Genomic DNA, 15200 nt, shown 5'->3' on the forward strand with positions numbered 1-15200 from the left:
CCCCTTCATCATGCTTTCCGTTCGGAATATGTGCCTGAATATATATAAATTCTTGAAAATTAATATAATTCACCCACCGCACTCTAAGCTAACGCTATTAAGCAAGCTTTAAACTTTTACGATGTTTAGCTGAACAGCATAGCAAACAGACATCAAATTTATCATGCGTCAATTCGCAAGGCGGACTAGTATTATATAAACAAAGTTTAAGTACTCCAGCTATAAAAAAAAACTTTTTAAACACCTTACGTGTTTTTGCATTTTCGAGGAGTGGAATTAGTGGAACCCTCAAATTCACTTTTTACTTTTCAATGAAGCCAAACCGATTTCGAAAAAGGAAAAATTCTAAATCCTACTTAAAACACCATTCCTCATATTTGATGGATATATTGTAAGACCTTTATTCACATGTGTGATCAGAACTAAATTAATGGTCACCATTTTAGAATTATAAGCCACTGACAAGAATAAATATTACCTTTTGTCTCAATATACATATACTCGTATATCTTGAAATTCGATTTATAGTAATTTATTAAGCACGTAAAGTGTACTATCGCTATCTTCAATGCAGATATTTAAAATCTAGTTCCGAATCATATAAGCATCGCTTGTAGCACTAGCATAAGAATAAGTAAACATCTTAAAATTTAAACTAGTTTTTTATTGGATTCTTAATTGAACCATAATTGCAAAAATGTAAACATAAATAATTCAGTCCTATTTCATCTTTGTTAAAAAATCTAAAAACAAATGGCATAGTAAGCTTTAGAAATTATAAGAACACTAAGAAGCATTCTATTGTTAATAAATCGTTCGATTTAAAAAAAAAAATGGTTTAACATTTCAAGAAAATAAAAAGTATTTTTGAAAAAACCTTAATCACAAGTATAAATTTAGTTATTCCTAAACAATGGTTTTAAAATTCGCGTGTTTGGTTCCAAATATGTTGAACTTTGTTGAAGATAGCTGCGGAATACAAAAAACAAAAAAATTTTCTTCAAATAAAATGTTTTAAGTGGAGTTTAGCTGTAATGCATGTGATTGATGAAAACCCATTAATTGTGATTAAGTTAAAGCCGTTAACAATTAGGAATGATGCAAGCACCAAGCCGCGTCATTCACTTTTCAATTGAATTCGATGAGATTGTTTGGGTCTGTGTTTGTTCAACAAATTAGACGGTGCTGTAAGGTGAAAGGAATTCTCAAACGAAGCGTCACTGTGCTAATTGACGCTGACACGTGCCCCAAGGGCGGCACCCTGTATGTGTGCAGCAAAGCAAACGCTCGGGGCATACATAACAGAAGAAGAAAGAATGGCTTTTGTAGTTAAACTAAAAAGAAGACTTTATTTTAAAATGCAAGAGTATATTTTGTTGCTGTTGGTTGGTTGTTGCTTTTTGTTGTTACTTTACTTTATGCATAATAAGTAAATACATATAGCACGTTATTTTATATTTATATATATGCATTTATGTATGTATATATAATGGTATAATGATAAATTGTATAGTATGTATAATTAAATTTTAGGATTTCAATTTCTTGTTGCTTACGTTTTGTTTTTACGTGTTAAAGTTTTCTTTTCTTTCTTGTTGTTAAAGTTATATATGCATATGCTAGATATTAAGGTATTTTTTAAATACAATTTAGGTTTCGTTTCAATTCTCATTTATGCTAGCAAAAATGTATCGTCAAGTGTTACGTTTCTTTCTTGTTTTTTAAATTAACTGTTAGTTACTTGTATTTCTTTTAACTGTTTGATGCGTTTTTAAATAGTTTTGATAAAATACTGCAATAATTAACTTTTAAATGTAAAAACAAATGCAAATGCGCGTGGCGTCTGCTGAGTGTTTGTATGTGTGGGTGTATCAGAGTGTGAGTGTGTGTGTGTGTATGTGGTTTTGCCAAGCCGTGACATTAAGCGCGACCAAATGTACCGCTATATATGATAAATAATGCGTGTGTTTGCTCGAGATTAGCGCTTAAGTATGTTGGATTTGTTAAGTAGGCGAAGGAAGGAACGAAGGGAGGAAGGAAGGAGGTGGAGGAGGAGGACTATTGTCACTCTAGGCTAGAGCCTTGACTTAGAACAGACCCTTCTTCTTCTTTTCCTTCTTGCCATCCACGTTGTCGGAACTGCTATTGGCGCCGAGACTGCGCCTCTTCAGCTCCTCGAGCGTCACATGATTCATGTCCTCCCATTCCTTTTTCTCGCGCTCGAACTCACGCCGCTTCTCTTCCAGTTCACGTATTTGCAGCTCTAACGCCTTCTTGCGCTCCTCGTGCCTGCGTGCCAGCTCCAGTTCGGAGTCCTTGAGCTTTTGCATCTTCTCCTTGACCTTCATGTCAAACACCTGCTCCATTTCCGCCTCCATTTTCTTCATCTTCTGCTCATGCTCGCGCTTCTCCTCCTCCATTTGGGTAAGCGGATTCTTGTTGGACAGCCGCGCCTTACCATCGACCAGACCCAGCTCTGATAGCTTGCGACAGCGATAATTCTCATAGTGCACATTGTTGGTGACATCCTTGAGGTCCTGCAGGTGTGTACGTATGACCATATTGCGCAACGCTATGAAATCACAATGAGTTAGATTCTCCACCTCGACAAGACCCCAGGGATAGCGTCGTCCACGCACCTTCTTCCCATCCTGTTCGATAATGGTGTTGGCGCCCACAACGGCGAATGGCACACGATTTCGTAAATTTTGGGTTGCCTTCGATTCTTCGGCCGCATCCTCAAGCGTGGCAGGGAAATCATAGATCTTGATCTTGTGCTGAGCAATCTCGTTGAGTATCTGCTTCTTGAACAGATGCACCTCGTCTGGTGTCATGGTGTCTGCCTTAGCTATAACTGGCACCAAATTCACTTTATCCGAAAGGCTTTGCATGCAGGCAATGTCCAGTGGGAGCAGCCCATGACCCGATGGTCCAATAAAGTACAGGCAGCAATGCACACGATTATCCGATATCGACTTACGATAGACACGCGATTCCGCTGTCAAATACTCCTCGTACTTGCTGTCCACATACTCCAGAATGGGCACCCAACAATTGCTGTTATCGACGGCATCTCCAAACCCTGGCGTGTCCACCACCGTTAGCGTCAAGTTAACGCCATTCTCTTTGAGCATGACCTTGGTGGCCTCCACTGCGACAGTTTTCTTCTTGCGCAGCGACGGTCCCGGATACTGCTCCGCATTATAGATGTCTGACAGAAACATGGAATTGATAAGCGTTGATTTGCCCAAACCACTGGCACCCACAACCATCAATGTGAACTCGAAGCCGCGCTTCACTGCCTTGCGATAGACCTGATTAGGTAGATTGGCAAAGCCTACGTAGCCAGCGATCTCCATAGGTTTCTGACGCACTGGCAACGGTGGCTTCTGTGGCTTCTGCGCTCCTTCCTTTTCATGCAAATCGTGCGTTAGTTTATTGGAATCACCATTTGTCGATGCCTGCGTCGTCGCTAATCCAGCGCTGCCCTCGGACATCTGCAATTTGCTCATTGCCGCTGCAGCCGCTGCCACTGATGGTGACGCTGATATGGGCACACTGGGTGGCTGCGTTTGTGGTGGATGCAGAGGGCGTGGAGTGGGAGTGTCACCACTAGCGCTTCCATTGGTAGTGACCGCCCCCGCTGCTGCCGCCGCCGCCTGCTGCTTTTCTCTCAATGACAATTGTGCCAGTGAGCTGGGCAGCGCTGCAATGGCGCCGCAGCCGCTGCCGCCATTGACCGCGTTTGTGCGAGGACTATTCATTTGAGAATGGCCGCCTGGGCGCTACTGCTCACTTATTTTCTTTAATGTATGTATATGTGTGTATGCCGTGTTATTCACTTTTGCGCTTAAACACTAATTAAAAATTGTGCGCTTGGCTTTTTAGTTTTTCGTTTCGTTTGTTGCACGGATTTGTCACGCCTAGTTTTTTGCTTTGCCTTTTGATTTTTTTTCGTTTCTGTGCCAGTTTTCGGTGTCAACAACAGCTCTTCTTTTACAACACACACACAACTTCTGCACTGTGCTGCTGCTTCTTCTTACTCGCAGCAACGACTTGGAAAGCAAAAATAATAAGTACGCCACCAACGTGCGTTTGAGTGAGCGAAAGACAAGCGACTGCTTCTGCAATGAGAGCGCATGCTGGCCACAAGCATGAAAGAGATAAAATGCGCCAGACACACACATACACATGCGCCAGCATAGAGCGTAAGCCAACATGAGTAATACTCACGCACACACGGTCATATTGCACGAAATAGGCTTGCCAACACGTTTACTTGCAAATGTGTGTCATTTAATAGAGGAAATCGTCGCAATGAAACAGAAACTGTGTGCATTTTAAACAATTTTTAAAAAAGATTACAAATAATTTACATTGTTATCTTGTCAGTTATTCACCGCGTTTTAGTATAAAATAAACACATATGTGAGCATTTGAAACATTCGATCAGGTTAGCAGCGCCAGTTGGTAGCCCGCTGCATAAATGGCACTGCCAGCACTAAAATTTCCCCATACAATACAAAATTGTGAAAAGCAATTCCCAAGGAGCATTTTAGCTGGCAGCTCTGTGTTTCTTTCCTCCGGCAGATTTATCACTGCACAATTTCCTTATCATTTGTATAAGTATGTATATATGTATATGATAGAAATGCATACATATATTTGCATTTAAAAATAGCACTTGCATTTGTATGCACTTTTTGTGTGTGCTCGCATTTGAGTTATTTTGGTTTCAAAATTCTAATTAACTGCTCTTGACGACTTCGTATCAACGCTTTGTTTTGTTGTTTTTGCCAAAAATTGTTTTGCGCATGAGTACGAGCGCGGTTGTGAGAGCGCCAAATAGTAAGCTTATTTTGGATTAGTGTATTTGCAAGAGAGCTGAGAACGGCCTCATACTTTGTAGATACGAGTATCACGCAGTATATTCGCAATTTAACCATTTTCCCGCCAGTTCTGAAGGTGTTGAATGTTGCTAGCGAAAATAGTGTAATTTTATGTGGATATTAATTAATATGCAATAACTTGATTAACGCTATTGGTTTGTAATATTGGCCCCCCTTTTAACACATATTAAGGTTTTAAGTTATATGTGGAAGCATAACTTGTAGCCCAAAAAAGGAGGGGTTTACTTCCTTATGTACATGTATTCATACATACATATATACACATAGTTCTGTTTTTTTTTACGGTTTAGTTTGGTTCCAGAAACAACCGTGTAAAAAAGACATTGATCATATGGAAAAATATGTGATTGGTTCCTCAACTCTAATAAAATATGTATATTTACATATGTATGTATAGTATGTATATAAGAAATTGTTAAATTTCAAACAGGGTTATATCAATATCGTGTACAAAAAGATCGTGTAAAAACAGAATTAGGTGTACATACATTACTTTTGCTTATGAATATTTGGTTTCCAAATTTCATACATACATATAATAAGCATTATTATATTTAATGCATCACAATTTGTTTAGCTTTTTCTAGCTTGTTTTAATTGCTTTTTCTGCCACTCGAGAATTGGCATTTCTGGATAGCAGTACCACGAATTCTGATGCCTTAAAGCAAAATACAGAGCATGTGGGTGCGTCGTGTCATCTTAATTTATCAGATGGAAATTTTGAAAAATTAAAACGACGATTCATCGCAATCCAAACACAATTGTGGGAATGTAGCACATTAGCTTGTATTTAACCTGGGTCCAATAATTACCGCCCTCTTCATGCTCGAGCGGTCCTCGTCCTCGCTAAAGTTCCCACACACAAAGCCGCCAGTTGTCCTTTGCGCCTGCGCCTGCGCCTTCGCCTTAGGCCCTTGCATGCCGATACATTTCGACATACGAGTATGTATGTATGTACATATATGTGCTATACATACAAACAAAGAACAACGGTTGTGCGCGATGTTTGTTTGTAATTTAAATTCTCATGCATGCCGTGGCCACTTCAGGCAGGCAGGGAGGGGGCCGCCAACCACCACCAGCTTTGTCCTGCGTCCTACTCCGCCTGCGTGTCGCACTTCTTGCTTCCTTCCGCAGTTGTCGCTGTCACTTTTTGTACTTTAGGTGAAGGCGATGGTGGTGGTTGGTGGTTCGTGGTTCGCTTCCCCCTTTTGCACGTGGATTTTTACTCGTCGTCCATACACACATAGGTGATCGTGAGAAAGTTTTTTTCTCACAACGACTTCGACTTCTGCTTAATTTTAGCTACACAAACACATGCATATATGTATATTCATTTATGTATGTATGTATATATCGGAATTGAACCTCATGCATAGGAATTATTTTTATTTTTATGAATTGATATGCGCTCAGTCACAGTTGCTTGCAGCAGGATTTATTCAGGAACTGAAACTGTACTTTTCCCTAGACCACAAATCTTTTAAGCAAACTAAATGCGCATGCGTTTAATCCTATGCCACCATATGACTTAGACAACCCTTCATTGGCAGCTGTGTCGAATCAGGCACGCTTCGTTCGGCCCATTTGTAGCTCCTTAGGTCCAGGGTCCATCTCTTTGATTATGTAAGATGTGGCAGCCAGAGGCAGCAATTAAGGCGCACAAAAACGCCGCACGTACCCAAGAAGTCAGTTCAGTCTTAGCGCCGTGACTGGGACAAGGCCATTGTTTGTTTGAGCGGCAGCTGTACACCAACTTTTGTTGTGTCTTTTGGCTCATGGCACGAGTTTGAGTTTCTAATGTCATTGAAGTCCCTTTGGCAAAGCAGCTGATTCCCTGTCCTGACCGTTACATATGCGGGGTTCTCATTTGGGCCTATTGTGAAAAACTCCAAACTAACTAAAACGAACCAAGACCGAATGCAGTTAAAAATCTTAAACCATGGTTCGAACTATTTTTAAGGAATTATTTGTGTTAATGCGTTACTTTAAAGGAAATATTTACATTTTGGATCGCTGCTCGTCAATGTGTAAATATTGCATAATATCTTTTTTTATTTTGATCATAATATTTTTACTAGTATGTTGTCGGTGGCTTCTCCTCACTATCTTCCATACTCCCACTGCAGGATGCTGAGGGATCAATAGAGCGCTCTTAACACCAATTTGTGTCTATATGGGCTTGCCAATGAACCTCCACCGGACGAGCCTAGCCTATCGTGTCTCTATTTCATATGAATCTTCAAAGCTAAGTGTACATCGAATCGTTCTTGATCCTAAAAATATTTTTAAACAAATGTACTATAAATAAAAATTATATAATAATGTCTCGCTTACACAAAAAAACGTTTGAGTTATACATATTTCAATAATTTTTATTAGTTGATAACGCATACACACAAATAGAATGCCTTTGTTAATGTTTGAAACACTCGTTTTATAAAAGGGCTTAGAGCTGTGAAAAAAGACACAACTTCGTCTTGTAATGTTGATGCCCCACCTCCACATTCACTTTCCTGGACATTTATCAAATTCATAAAAATAAAATATTTCTAAAATCCACAGACCTGTCAAGGTATCTTTTCTACACACACACGACACTCTTCATTTCCCCCCAAGTATAAAACGCACACTTCAAGAACTAAGCGCCATAAAAATCAACCAGAAAATTCATTTAAATCAACATATATCATGCGTTCCAGTCAGCCCAAATCTATCCAAAGCCACTCCTACTACAGCCTTCAACGAAGCCTCTTCACACATTTGCTACCGTTTCATATTTTTAATGCTCATTATTTTCACTTTGGAGGGGCGGCACGACAAGCCTCACATACTCCCTCCCCCCTAGACATGTATGTATGGCTGTGGGTAGTAAATGCAAAGTTCCCACAGGATTTTAGTTGCTTAACTAAAAATACTCGAGGAGGCACTAATTTGAGGTTGAGAAAGGTCTCACATACGAGAGTGTGTGTGTGTGTGCTACCTTAGCGAGTTGATTACGAAAGGGAAGCAATCGTCAGATCGCCCGACCGGCTGTGCAATAAAAATTAAAGTGTTTTAATGTGTAAATCGTGCGTTTTCGTATATAAAAAACAGCAAGAGCAGAGCGAAAATACTGCGCCTAAAAATAATGCACAAGGAAGCCCCAAGCATGCGTCGTCGGCTACTGTAGCCGATCGTGCCACACTAAACGCCATTTACCTTGATCCCAAGCCGTATGAAGCAGAATGGAAGCCAAATCAACTGGACGCTTACTCGGCTAACTTGGCTGACTTGCCTGACTGACTGACTGACTGACTGACCGGCTGTCTGATATTGAACTTCAACATTTTGCACTTTTATTATAGAATTTCATTTTCAGTTTGGCGTTTTTTCTTCACGAAGCGTTCGAGAGTGTGTGACTTTTTGTTTGCCGTCGATTGGCACGTTTTGCCGTCAGAGAGAAAGAGAGACTCTGAGGCGATCAGTCCAGCCAGTCTGCCCCATAACGATGACGATAATGGCGAACTGATGATAATGATCATATCCATATGTGTGATGCGTTGCCAATTCATGGCTTTTATTGTGATTTCTGACAGAAACGTGGGAAAACGCAATCAAATTGGAACATTCAGAGCTGGAAGGTACACACTTTAAAAATTATAGCAGCAGTGGAAAACCGCACAAGATGCCATTTATACAGAATCATTATAATAACATACGTGTTTAACTTAAATTGGTAAATAGAATAACCAGTGGTATTAAAAAATAGTTGCTCAATAAAGTAAAAAGCAACTTCTTTTAAATTTTCTCTACAATTAACCAGCGTGTATTAAGTCAGTTTAAATGTTGTGTCTTGTTCCTTATTGACTCCGTCAGGATTCAAAAATAAGTGTCCATCATGAAACATTTCCAACCTGCATTTCAGAATATTAATGTGATAATTTGGATATGGATTTGGAATAATGCCACAGTCTTTTCATATTTTTAAAATGCTAATCACTCTTTCAAAACTCAGTAAAAAACTTGGTTATATATCCCGCAATTTCTCTTCTCATAACCTTCATTATACTTGTAATATCTACAAATTTCGAACCATGGATTCTCTTCGAGGATTTCAATCACCAACTCCTTTGATCGTAGACCATTGCACTCTTCGTGTTGTTGAAGCTTTTCAAGTTCTCGCTAGAGGTTCTCAAAGGAGCAGGCTAAGGCTAAGAATTAAAATACAAATGTATTTATTTGTGATCGTTCAAATAAAAACCTTCACTAAATAAATGTAATGCCCTCCAAGAATATTTATGTATAAATTCACTTACTATATTGCATTTTATAAAGGGCTATGCAGAATCCTCCAACTCAAAAATATTTACAACTCAGACCACTCAACTCAATTCGAATGCTCTCTGAGAATATAGTAATCGGCACTGAGTGCATTTCTTTGCATAACAGGGTTGTCAGCTATTCGCCGAAAGCGAACGCGTGCACAACATTTTTATGATGGCCACATCATAAATTCTGGGCAACCAAGCCCAATGGCAGCTGTCAGCTGCGTACTTGGTCTAAAGCTGGCTGCCATTACCAAATTTTGCGCCTTAATCCTGCCAACATTGTAAAGTAATAAATTAGATTCAAGCGTGTGTGTTGCGTGCATGGGGAAAATCGGGATCGGATCGGATCGGATCGCAAAAATGGCAAGTCAGGTAAGCTCGTCTAATGATTGACCCGTGCGTATACAGCCGAGCAACCCCCTGGTCTGCTAAGAAGGTAGAAATGTCTTAGGGGGTTGTGCTGAGGACAGCTGTCAGGCGCAAGACAATCTCGACCTCCTCGCTGTTTGTGTTGTCAAGAAGAGATTTAATGAATTGCAAAACTCATATGCAGGACATTGAATAAACTTCAGGGGTTGCATACTGTATATTGTAGGCTTGATAGGACAGCTGTCTGTTTAAGATACGAGTATGTTATTTGTAAGTAAAATTACTGACTGACTTTTGTTGAGAAGACTGGCTTAGCCAATTTAATTCGTTTTCAAGTAAATATTTTGCTGGAAATTAGTTGAGACTATCGAGTCTTGGTTTAAGTATGTCGTAGTCATATCTAGTAGTTGCGATTACGTTCAAAATAGTAAATTCCTCTGTCGCCTCGGCAACTCTGAACAAGTTCGAAAACTCACTCGAAATTGAGTTAAATTCTAGCGTGCTGATATCTCTCGTTGGTCGGCTTTGCCCGCCGTCCACATACACGAATGTGATACGAAACCACCCCAAATGCAAACGTTCGCTCGACTCGATCTGTCGTCGCTCTTGGGCGCCTACCTGCGCATGCGCTGTCGCCTTTGCTGCCCAGGCCAGGTAAATGCCGCCACCGTCGCCGGACTCGTTTTGCCTTCGCCGCATGTCGTTTTTAGTCAGCGCATTGCATTGACGAGGATCAGTATCCTTTTGGCGTCTCGTGTGCGCGGTTGTGTGCCTGAAAAAGCGGCTCATGAACTCGAACGCGAAATCTCGTTAAGTGTTTCCCGCAAAGACATTACTTTTTAAAATATTATTGCAACATTAACTACGTGCAATAGTTGTTGACATTTTTATTTCGATATCGCACTAAAGCCAAAATATTACGTGTTGTGTTTATTACAAAAAAATATTGTAAAATATTTTAAGAACATTGTGCAAAGTATCTTCAAAGTATTTGGATTATTACCCTTTATTTGGATTAAGTATGGATTACAAACACGATATTAATTCGGATGATGATTTCGACTGCTCCAATGGATATAGTGAAAGCTATGGCAGCAACGGCCGTTCGGCCAATCCAAACGGCATGTCCAAAGCGGAGCTGAGAAAGGTAAGCAACAAAAAAAAAACCCAATCCCAGATATGGATGCCAAATTATTTCTTTGAATTCCAACTGTGGATGCAATTGATTTTACGAATTTCTGTCATTTTCTGGATCAGCGAGAAGGCCATTTAACAAGAATTAAAATATATATTTTTATTAGGATTTTTTTATGAATAAATTATATTGTCATAAGTATTTGCATCGATGTTGTTAGAAATGAATTAAAAATACGGTCACAAAGCTGGTTAGAAATTGCATTAAAATTCAATTTCAAATTGTTATCAATCTTCAAGATCAGTTTAAAAATTCAATTGCTGTTCTTTTTTATTGTCTTGACTGTCAATAAACATGTTCAAATAAAATGTAATATTATCGTTGAGCACAAATTTGGGGAAGCGGCAAACTTTTCGCGCTTTAATTTAGAAAGTATATTAATGGTTTTATTTCGAAAATATTATTCTAATTTTTCGATTTATTTTTCAGACAAACAAACCCATCATGGAAAAACGTCGACGAGCTCGCATTAATCATTGCCTCAACGAGCTCAAGTCCCTGATACTGGAGGCAATGAAGAAAGACGTAAGTAGAGCCCTAACAAAACAGAAAGTTTTTACTCATAAATTGCCGCATCAGTTAGGATCAGTTTAGTTTCCTTATAAAATGAAGTCATAAAATGCATAAAAGGTTAGATCACAAATATCAAGTGTTCGGGGTTGGTCGGCAAAAGTACAAAAGGACACTTAAAACTCCTACACAGGCGCACACAGAGACAGAGAAAAATGGCAACAATTTAATTGAGTATTAAATTATATTGATGATCATTACAAGAGAGCGCCGATATCGACAGACGAGACAGGCAACAGACGACAAGCGACAGACGGGGCAGCTCAGTCAGACCAAAAGTGTTAACAAGTCGAAGAATTACGCAGAAATCTTGGGCTGAACAAAAAACCTGTTCTGTGGTAATGGTGGCGGCGGCGGCGGCGGCGGTGGTCACAGGAGCCGCATTGGAGATCCTGCTGTGAGAAAATACATAAAAAATCTCAGCAGCAGCGGCAGCAGCAACTGAACGACGACGCCGGTGTTGCAGATTCTTTAGGAGCGAGTCGACCAAAAAATCAAATAAGAAAGACATTGAAGAAAAAGCAAAAGTAAACAAAAGAAGCAGACAAGGCAAGAGGAGAACAGAGACGAGTGGTAAGCTGCGAGCTGCCAGCGACCTGCGTGGGAAACTTTTGCAAAATATGCAGCAGTCCGTCCCATCCACAGACAGACAGACAGACCGACTGACAGACCGACTGACTGACTGACTGACTGAGAAGGCAGACGAAGGCGCAGCGAGCGTCGGCTTCTTGCACACCTTCACGTGTCTCATACAGTGGCCAACTAGCGAGCGTGTGATATTCGCAGGCTGGACATTGAAGACCCAGCAATCGTCCGGTGGGGCAAGGCAGTGCAAGATCAGAACAAATAGTTAGACATATGAGGCACGAAACGTGCCGTTTGCCTCGGCCACTTGTTGCGTCTCTGTTTTTCTGTATTTCCCATGCTGCTGGCTGACTTAAACTTGTTATAGGGCTCGGGCTCAGGCTCAGGCTCAGGCTACTGGGCAGCAAATTGCAAAACAATTAGCCACGTTAAACGAAAATGTTAGGCGGCTTCTTGAGCGCGGCACCAAACTCATCATTAATCTCGCCCCTTTTCCGCTTCTCTCTTCCTCTCTTCCCTGCAGCCGGCGCGTCACACGAAGCTCGAAAAGGCCGACATACTTGAGATGACGGTGAAGCATTTGCAGTCTGTGCAACGCCAACAGCTGAACATGGCCCTCCAGACCGATCCGAGTGTGGTGCACAAGTTCAAGACGGGCTTTGTAGAATGCGCCGAGGAGGTCAATCGCTATGTGAGCCAACTGGATGGCATCGATGCGCAAGTGCGTCAGCGCTTGACCGCCCATTTGAGTCAATGTGCGAATAGTTTGGAGCAAATCGGTTCCATGAGCAATTTCAATAATGGCTATCGTGGCCAAATGCCCACATTGTTTCCCAATGCGACGGCCGCACCGCTCTTCGCTCAATTGCCACAAGATCTGAACAACAACAACAACAACACCAACAGCAACAATTGCGGCAATGGTCGTGAGAATCTTGCAGCCACGCCGGCCATACAAATGGGTGGCCTGCAATTGATACCCTCGCGTCTGCCCTCGGGCGAGTTTGCGCTCATCATGCCCAATAGTGCGGCCAGCACTGGGAATGGATTGCCGCCAACAAATGCGAATGCGCATGCCCCCTTTGTCTGGCCGGGAGCAACGGCCGCCAGCAATGTGGCCAGCGCCGCCTTGGCCAGCATTGCCAATCCAACGCATCTGAGCGACTATGCCCAAAGCTTTCGACTGAGCGCCTTCAGCAAGCCGGCAGCGGGCCTGGGAGCCACCAATGGACAAACCCAGCTGATGCAGCAGAATACGAAGGCAACAAATAGCCCGCCGCTGAGTCCTATCTCATCGATTTCTAGTCATGGAGATGAGTCGCGTGCTGCCTCGCCGGCGGCACAGCAGCCGTTGGTGGGCTCTGCAGTTCACAGTTTTGCGGGCGTCTTCTCGACCCCGCCGCCCACCAGCGCTGAAACCTCGTTCAACTCCAGCGGCTCCCTAAACACCAGCAGTGGCTCGCACAACTCCAGTCTGGGTCTCTCCATCTCGGGCACTGCGGTTCACTTGCAACAGCAGCAAGTTACCTCGACCAGTGGCCATGAGAGCACCGGCAAACGGGAGCGCGAAGCGGATGCCGAAACTCCATTGGCGGTGGAGCAGCGGGAACAGGCAGATTCTAGCGATTGTTCGTTGGACGAACCATCGGCAAAGAAATTTTTGGCCGCCGCCGCATTGGAGAAATCAACATCTGCCTGGCGTCCTTGGTGAACACCACAATCCATAATACTTAAAGCCATGTTTGCCATCTCTAAATATTTCCACCTTCAACTCCTTTAAAATGCCCCCAAAAGTTAAGTTTTTCGTCACGAGTTAATTATTTTTGTTAATTTATTTACGTCAACGTCATTGATCATTATGCGCTTTAGCCCCATTAAGTTTTTCCTTTTCATCTTTATTCAATCTGTTTTTAAGTTCAGCTGTGATTTTTGTGTGTATTTTGTGTAATTATTTGTATAATTCTTATATTTTTTAAGTAAACATTTTATTATATCCTATACTTGATTGTAATGACTACAGAAATTATTCTCCAAAAACATGTTTGTCTGTTTTTCTCTGAATATTGTACAATTCTTAAAAGGTTTTATAACTAAGTTATGTAGCATTTGTGTAAAATGTTTTAGTGTTAAGTTTTTCATGTTTTTGAACCGTATAACCTATGTCTTATTTAGCTATATAGTTGTAGATGCCCATGCTGCAATTCTTATGAGCAGAGAGTGAAAATAAAATTGCTTCGAAACAAGCGCAAAATTATGTCGATTATTTCAGCTTTAATGGGTTAATGGATCCAAGATTTTAATCAATTCGAAAATTAATAGCTACGAGTAGAAATCTGAAAATGAAATGGGACAATCAGAGCCTCAAAAGACGACCGAAGCTTGTTTGATTTTTATCGTGGTTAAAAAATGTGATTATTAATTCGCAAATAAATTTTGTTTGCAGCAAGTGCTTTATAAATATTCGGTGAATGGCTAAATAAGTATTATTCATTCTCTATTAATAGCGATATAGCTTAATTGATTTTTATCCTGCTTTACAAATATAATCACATTTATTTTCGCAAATACATTTTTTTGCACCAAGTGATTTAAAAATATTAACCGTCACGTTTCATTCTCTATTAATAGTGATATATACATAGCAGTACTGGAATATCAGTTATTCCAGCATTTAATATATTTCTGTGATATTAGGAGAATTTTAAAATGTTTTCATTTGTATATTTGTTACGAATCGGCCTACATCTTTGACCACAACACGACATTTCAACATTTTTTATATAAGTGGCTAATCTAATAGAATTTTAAGAGTGCAAGTACAAGTAATTTTTTAAATCATGCTTTATGCGATGATAGTGTGGCCGTGTTTCGAACCAAGTGCCTATTGAGAAACGAACTCACTTTCATGATTCTAAACAATCCATAAAACGCAGAACTATATAAAAAATATATTAATTTTTTAATGTGTCCAAATATTTCGCATATTCATTAAAGAAGAATCTCTCCAAGTTATACGCATTTCTAATTGTCAGATCTAATAAGGACAATACAATTCTGGTATGTTAATTAAGCTTTTAATTCAGTTATCTGAACCAGATATGTATATTAAATCAATATTGAATTTATATGTTCTTCAGCTTATTATATAAATGTTTCTCGGATCGCATAGGCATGAAAGACTAAGCAACTAGCTGTGTGTGTTTGTCAGAACTTTCCGTAACTTAAGCTGATCTTGACCCAAAAACATACCTGAACCAACGA

The 15200-nt window shown here is 40.5% G+C and overlaps 2 protein-coding genes across 3 annotated transcripts; one reads left to right on the forward strand and one right to left on the reverse strand.

Annotated features, from left to right (window-relative positions):
• Positions 1-830: 830 nt before the first annotated feature.
• Positions 831-4109, reverse strand: LOC115621375 (protein peanut). 2 transcript variants are annotated; one of them, XM_030515006.1, is made up of 2 exons: positions 2099-4109; positions 831-969 (listed from the first exon to the last, which is right to left on the reverse strand). In XM_030515006.1, exons 1-2 carry the CDS (start codon positions 3762-3764, stop codon positions 920-922), a joined length of 1716 nt encoding a protein of 571 aa, XP_030370866.1. In that variant the 5' UTR covers positions 3765-4109; the 3' UTR covers positions 831-919. The 2 variants fall into 2 exon arrangements, with proteins under 2 accessions (XP_030370866.1, XP_030370874.1); XM_030515014.1 differs by lacking the exon at positions 831-969 and having other exon boundaries at positions 1543-4109.
• A 6501-nt stretch (positions 4110-10610) lies between these two features.
• On the forward strand, positions 10611-13854 carry LOC115634181 (protein deadpan). Its single transcript, XM_030531766.1, has 3 exons — positions 10611-10736; positions 11214-11309; positions 12463-13854. The coding sequence occupies exons 1-3, from the start codon at positions 10611-10613 to the stop codon at positions 13648-13650; spliced, it is 1410 nt and encodes a 469-aa protein (XP_030387626.1). The 3' UTR covers positions 13651-13854.
• Positions 13855-15200: the final 1346 nt, after the last annotated feature.

Source organism: Scaptodrosophila lebanonensis, unplaced genomic scaffold (assembly GCF_003285725.1).
Source record: "Scaptodrosophila lebanonensis strain 11010-0011.00,11010-0021.00 unplaced genomic scaffold, SlebRS2 tig00000001-arrow-pilon, whole genome shotgun sequence".
In the NCBI taxonomy this organism is placed as follows: Eukaryota; Metazoa; Arthropoda; class Insecta; order Diptera; family Drosophilidae; genus Scaptodrosophila; species Scaptodrosophila lebanonensis.

What these genes read in the sequence shown, in the direction of transcription:
- LOC115634181 (XM_030531766.1), top strand. Translation starts at nt 10,611, where the DNA reads ATGGATTACAAACACGATATTAATTCGGATGATGATTTCGACTGCTCC. An exon ending in CCAAAGCGGAGCTGAGAAAG is followed by an intron (nt 10,737 to 11,213) that starts GTAAGCAACAAA and finishes TTTATTTTTCAG; the next exon opens with ACAAACAAACCCATCATGGA. An exon ending in TGGAGGCAATGAAGAAAGAC is followed by an intron (nt 11,310 to 12,462) that starts GTAAGTAGAGCC and finishes TCTTCCCTGCAG; the next exon opens with CCGGCGCGTCACACGAAGCT.
- LOC115621375 (XM_030515006.1), bottom strand. Translation starts at nt 3,764, where the DNA reads ATGAATAGTCCTCGCACAAACGCGGTCAATGGCGGCAGCGGCTGCGGC. An exon ending in GAAGGAAAAGAAGAAGAAGG is followed by an intron (nt 970 to 2,098) that starts GTCTGTTCTAAG and finishes TGTATTCCGCAG; the next exon opens with CTATCTTCAACAAAGTTCAA.